The 5709-nt window shown below is 52.7% G+C and overlaps 2 protein-coding genes across 2 annotated transcripts, besides 7 other annotated features; both read left to right on the top strand.

Moving 5' to 3' along the window:
• Positions 1-537, top strand: Tc00.1047053504341.20 (trans-sialidase, putative; the record flags this gene model as incomplete). The annotated part of the gene is made up of 1 exon (XM_799946.1): positions 1-537. A coding segment is annotated over one exon (537 nt), but the record flags the coding sequence as incomplete, so codon positions are not given.
• Positions 1-5709: part of a sequence feature (areas not merged during assembly with more than two copies in the genome that could not be assigned to a particular haplotype) that runs on past the window's edge.
• Positions 696-856: a sequence feature (A-rich).
• Positions 1228-1265: a sequence feature (A-rich).
• Positions 1541-1561: a sequence feature (AT_rich).
• Positions 1686-1718: a microsatellite.
• Positions 1749-1777: a sequence feature (AT_rich).
• Positions 2403-2427: a microsatellite.
• Tc00.1047053504341.10 (trans-sialidase, putative) lies at positions 2681-5464 on the top strand (the record flags this gene model as incomplete). The annotated part of the gene is made up of 1 exon (XM_799945.1): positions 2681-5464. The coding sequence occupies one exon, from the start codon at positions 2681-2683 to the stop codon at positions 5462-5464; it is 2784 nt and encodes a 927-aa protein (XP_805038.1).

Genomic DNA, 5709 nt, shown 5'->3' with positions numbered 1-5709 from the left:
GCTGCATCCACACCAGCGGAGCCGAAATCAGAAGAGCCCAAACCAGCGGAGTCGAGGCCAGAAGAGCCCGAACCAGCGGAGTCGGAATCAGAAGAGCCCAAACCAGCGGAGCCCAATGCCGCGACATCCTCAGCAAGGGAGGGAACTGCAGACCAGCCGGCATCTGCCACATCTTCCGATGGACATGAAGCCGTGACATCTGTTACATCTTCAAGCGCCGCCATTACTGATGTCGGTGCTTCCTCATCTGATGATGCACAAACGGTGGGGACGGAAGGTGGAGATATGATGCAGGCAGATCAACCAACCCAATTCTCTGTGGGCACCCCCGACGCAGCAAATGCAGCAACACATAACGCTGAAGGCAAGGGACAAGAAGGGCTCCATCCACAGGTTAAGGAAGCAGAGGCGGCGACACTCAGCAGCAGCCTTTTAAATTCGTCGCAGTGGGATAACAGCGTTGCTGGCACTATGCGTGAGAGCGGACTGCTGCCGCTGCTGCTTCTGCTGGGGCTGTGGGGGTTTGCGGCTGCGTGAGGAGTGTGCGGCTGCCGTGTGGAGCACTTGCGCCCTTCCCTGCACCGACACACACACCGCTAGGAATAAAATTTTACTACACAGTGAATAATTTGTTTTTGTTTTATTTTGATGTTCTAAATTTTTCCCTTGCTGCCCTAAGGCAACCACCATGGGCGTTTTTTTTTTTTCGGCCTTTAATTTTTTTTCTTTTCCGTTTGGAGTATAATTTCTTATGTTTTTTTATGTTTGTTTTTAATTATTTTTGTTTGCTTTAAAAAAAACATTTATTTCTGTTTTTTTCTTTTTTGCTCCACTCTTCCCTTCTCTTTTTGCTTTTGGGGGCAATCACTATGGACGTTTTTTCTTTTCTACTTTTCCCTCTTTTAATTATTTATTGCTGCGCTCTTCCTGTGAGGGGTGCCGTGTGTTTCCCGCCCAACTGCTCCACTCGCACACCCACCGACACGCTCATGACGACGGCCCTGTGCGCCTCGCCTGCTGCACGCATGAGGAGGGGCCGCGACGAACGGCGCGCTGAGGGAGCCGTGACGTGTGGGCGTGCGACGAGGGCCTGTGAGGCGGAGCACACATTTCTTTCCCTCTTGTTTTGTTTTTTAGCGGCCAGGGCGGGCAGACACCCGCAGCGCCACACACACACAGCCACACCCTGCCGCTTTAAAAAAAGTAATTTTACTTGCTCTCTTTGACTTTTTTTTCTTGTTTTGCGTGTTTTTTTTTTTTTTTTTGCGTCGGCGCGCCCTTCGGGGTCGGCCTCGTGAGTATTTCTACCCCTCTCTGATTATTTTTCTTTTTTTTTGCTGCGCTCACTCCCCCGATGGAGAGAAGCAACTGCCGTCATGTCTGCGTGCTTCTCTCAGTCCCCACACACACACGAGTGACTGTGCTCTGCGGGCCGCACTCACGCGCCGATGAGAGGGCTGAGGGGAGCAGCAACACGCAGATGACCCCATGAAATATAAACGATGTGCGGACACATGGAGGTCAGACGGTTGAAAGACAGAAATTATTTAATTTTTAATTTGTGGGCAAAATATACAAACAGTTTGGTGGGCCACACGGTAACCAGTGAAATCTTTTTTTTGTGTGGCTTTTCATTTTCTTTTTTTCTTTTATATTATTTGTGTGTAGCCGTAGTAGAGGACGACTTTTTTCATTTTTTTTTTTTTTTTTTTTCTTTTCAAAGTGTGAGGGGTGGAAGGGTGAAGATGAATTTTTTAAAATTTTAATTTTTTTTTATGAATTGCCGCTGCTTTGTCTGCAGTGCAATGTCATGAGCTTGAGCAGTCTTTTTCTCTTTATTTCTGCCATGCACTTCTGCTGTACATTTTTGTTTGTGCGTCCCTTCACATGCTCCGCTCCTGTTTTTACTTCTTTGCCTCGTGTGTCTGCAGGCACACACAACCACATGCACACAAAAAATGCACATTGCAGTGGATTTGGATGCTTATTTTGTAGCGTGTGCTGGCGGTTGCGGGTGGCTGCTGCTTCCTCCGTGGGCATGAAGGGAAGGAGGAGAGAGGGAGCGCGCACCGCGAGTCACTTTTGCTGTTGGCGTGCTGCACCGCCTGTGACTTCTTTGAGTTGGGCACCGAATCCCATTGTGGGTGTGATGGCTGGAAATTTTGTCGCCACGTCATGGCTGGGTGAGGATCCGCTTCCGCGTGTGGCTCTTTGGGTGATTGCTAGGTCCGTGTGCGCTGTGTGTTGGCAGCGGGCTGTGGCCGTATGCCTTTGGCTGTGGGATTGAACTGGAGGCGGTGGCGGTGTGTCTCTTCTCGTCCATGTTGGGTGACTGTTGGCGGTGTGCGTTTGTTGTGTGGAGGGCCGAATCTTTTCTCCCGCGGACTGACGGCACTGCGATGGTGTCTGTGTGTGTGTGTGTGTGTGAGGGCTGGTGTGGGCGATGGTCCTCCGTGCTGCCCATTCCGGATTGTCTCGTGCCCCGCTTTCTGCGTGGGTGCTCTGCTCTGCTCCCCAGTGACGTGTCTGATGTGCTGCCGCTGTTGTTTTCTTCACCACTTCTTGAACACATACACACGCTAGGAAAGAAGGAAAACAAGCGCGAATCGCCACTGTGAAATTCGAAGACACTGAAAGGACCAACAACAGCAGCACACATTACCCACACACACATATTTGTATGCTCTCACGTGTTGCTGCTGTGAAGGCACCCCGCACACACAACCGTCGCCGCGTGACCGGATCCAGCGGAAGGAGGAGGGAAGGAAGAGAGAGTGAGCCGCAGAGGCCAAACATGTCGCGGCCTGTGTTTGCTTCCGCGGTGCTGCTTCTCCTTTTCGTGTTGATGTGCGCCGCCGCGGAGCCTTTGCGGACCCAAAACTATGGAACGAGAGTGGACGATTCCTATGGAAGACACAGTTTGGAGCAGTTGCCAAGGGAGTATCCAGTCGCAAACACAGCGGCCGCTGGCCACATTTTCCGCAATCCTCATCTTGTGAATGTGGACGGGATGCTCCTGGCCATTGTTGGAGCTCAGTTCAATGGATCTGTGGGGAGCGGGAGTGCGTCCATGCAGTTGATGGCACGGATCAGCGTTGATGGTGGGAGGACGTGGCGGCCGTACGCGGGGCCAGAAGATCTTGACTTTTTTGCTGCACGCCTTCACCAGATGTTGTTTACCACGCCTTACAGACTCTTCGGACCGCTTTTTGCTTTTGTGGAGGGCTACGACTTACGGACTGGGGCCAGAATTCGGTTTACCGATGAGTGGGGAGGAAGTGGTGTGGAGTCTGTTATTCATTTTCTGGAGACGGGGCCTAGACGAAGCGGAGGTTTTTCGATGAATTCCGTCTCTATGAGCATTCGCCTTCCTTATCCCTATCAACCCGGTGACATGATTGGCTTCCTCAACGATGCCAGTACTCCCATCACGAAAATGACGGATGGCACGCTCGTGTTTCCCGTGCAGTTTCTGACAATGGGAGGGAACACTGCGTCCACAATCATGTACTTGAATTCTGTTCAACAGCGCTGGACCTTTGCGAAAAGCGCGACACATGCGGGCTGCACCAACCCCAGTATCCTTGAATGGGAGGATGGGAAAATCATCATGATCACCTCATGTGAGTACGGTCGCCGAAGGGTGTACGAGTCGACTGACAAGGGGAACACGTGGACGGAGGCTCTGGGGACGCTCTCGCGTGTGTGGAGCAACTCATTGGCAGGTCTTGGGCTCCACATTCAGGGTGGATTCATCACCGCAACTATTGGCGGAAAGAAGGTGATCCTCCTCACCCAGCTGGAATATTCCGGGGACAAAGAAAGGAGCGAGATTCACCTGTGGCTAACGGACACGAACCGCATTTACCAGGTTGGCCTGTTACCCACTGGGAATAGCGCAACCTCCAGCTCTCTGTTGTACGCGAATGATAAGCTGTATTGTTTGTACGAGGCCGGTGTTGGAAGCAACTCTGAAGCCTTCTTCCTGGATCTGACGTCCGAGCTGCAGAAGATATGGCATGCGCTGGATACTTGGGCCGTGAAAGACAATGCCTTGAGACGATGCAGCACAGGCGCTGCGGACGCCGCGCTGTCAAGAGGGAACTGTTCTGTTCCTATCCCCACGGCTGGGCTTGTGGGCCATTTGGCCGATACGCTCCGTGGGGACAAGTGGGAGGACGAGTACCTTGGGGTGAATGCCGTTGTGAGGGGTGCGACGAAAAAGGTTCCCAGTGGGTGGACGTTCGAAGGGCGTAGCGCGGGGGCCGAGTGGCCTGTGTGCAAGCAGTGGCCGAAAATGCCGTTTCACTTTGCAAACTATGGGTTTACTCTTGCGGCAACGGTGTCGATTCACGAGGTGCCGAAGGGCATCACTCCCCTGATGGGCCTGAAGAAAATGGGGAAGACAACACTCCTGGGACTTTCGTACGATAATAATATGGAGTGGAGCGTGGAGCATGAGTTGTTCCCGAAGCATTTTACCGCATGGGAGCTGGACAAGACGTATCACGTGGTGCTCAAAATGCATGACGGTGTGGGCTCCGTGTACGTTGACGGGACTCCCCTTTGGAATATGAGTCTGAGAAATTCGTTCAATGAAGGGCTGGACGCGGTCTCACACTTTTACTTTGGCGCGTACGATGAGCAGTTGAGCAGCGGAAAAATCCATGCGACGGTGGCGAACGTCTTTCTGTACAACCGTCCGTTGAATGAAACTGAGATTGGCGCCCTCAACGCGAATAAAGTCACCATTCCACCTCCGGAAAGGAAGTCGGCGAAAGCGGCGGCAGCTACTTCCCCGTCCGTTGAATCTGCCAACGATAGGGTGAACACAAATACACAGCCAACTGTGCCACCGCCTGCTACTGCCGGACCACAGCAGACGGACCAAACAACTTTGAACACGAGCAGTGTTCCGAGTGGTGGCGCTCCACCCACGCCAGCGGAGCCGAAATCAGAAGAGCCCAAACCAGCGGAGTCGAGGCCAGAAGAGCCCAAACCAGCGGAGTCGGAATCAGAAGAGCCCAAACCAGCGGAGCCCAATGCCGCGACATCCTCAGCAAGGGAGGGAACTGCAGACCAGCCGGCATCTGCCACATCTTCCGATGGACATGAAGCCGTGACATCTGTTACATCTTCAAGTGCCGCCATTACTGATGTCGGTGCTTCCTCATCTGATGATGCACAAACGGTGGGGACGGAAGGTGGAGATATGATGCAGGCAGATCAACCAACCCAATTCTCTGTGGGCACCCCCGACGCAGCAAATGCAGCAACACATAACGCTGAAGGCAAGGGACAAGAAGGGCTCCATCCACAGGTTAAGGAAGCAGAGGCGGCGACACTCAGCAGCAGCCTTTTAAATTCGTCGCAGTGGGATAACAGCGTTGCTGGCACTATGCGTGAGAGCGGACTGCTGCCGCTGCTGCTTCTGCTGGGGCTGTGGGGGTTTGCGGCTGCGTGAGGAGTGTGCGGCCTCAGTGTGGAACACTTGCGCTCTCCTCTGCAGCGACACACACACACCGCTAGGGACAAATTTTACTCAGTGGAGAACAATTTTTTTTTAATTACTTTTCTTCTCTTTTGCTTGATGATTTAGGGCAACCACCATGGAGTTTTTTTCTTTTCTACTCTTCCCTTTTTAATTGCTTCTTGCTGCACTCTTCCTGTGAGGGGTACCGTGTGTTTCTCGCCCAACCGCTCCACTCG

The sequence above is a fragment of the Trypanosoma cruzi genome, genomic scaffold, assembly GCF_000209065.1.
Source record: "Trypanosoma cruzi strain CL Brener 1047053512077 genomic scaffold, whole genome shotgun sequence".
In the NCBI taxonomy this organism is placed as follows: domain Eukaryota; phylum Euglenozoa; class Kinetoplastea; order Trypanosomatida; family Trypanosomatidae; genus Trypanosoma; species Trypanosoma cruzi.
The sequence above is the reverse complement of the archived record's forward strand: the minus strand, read 5'-3'. Positions and strand labels throughout refer to the sequence as shown.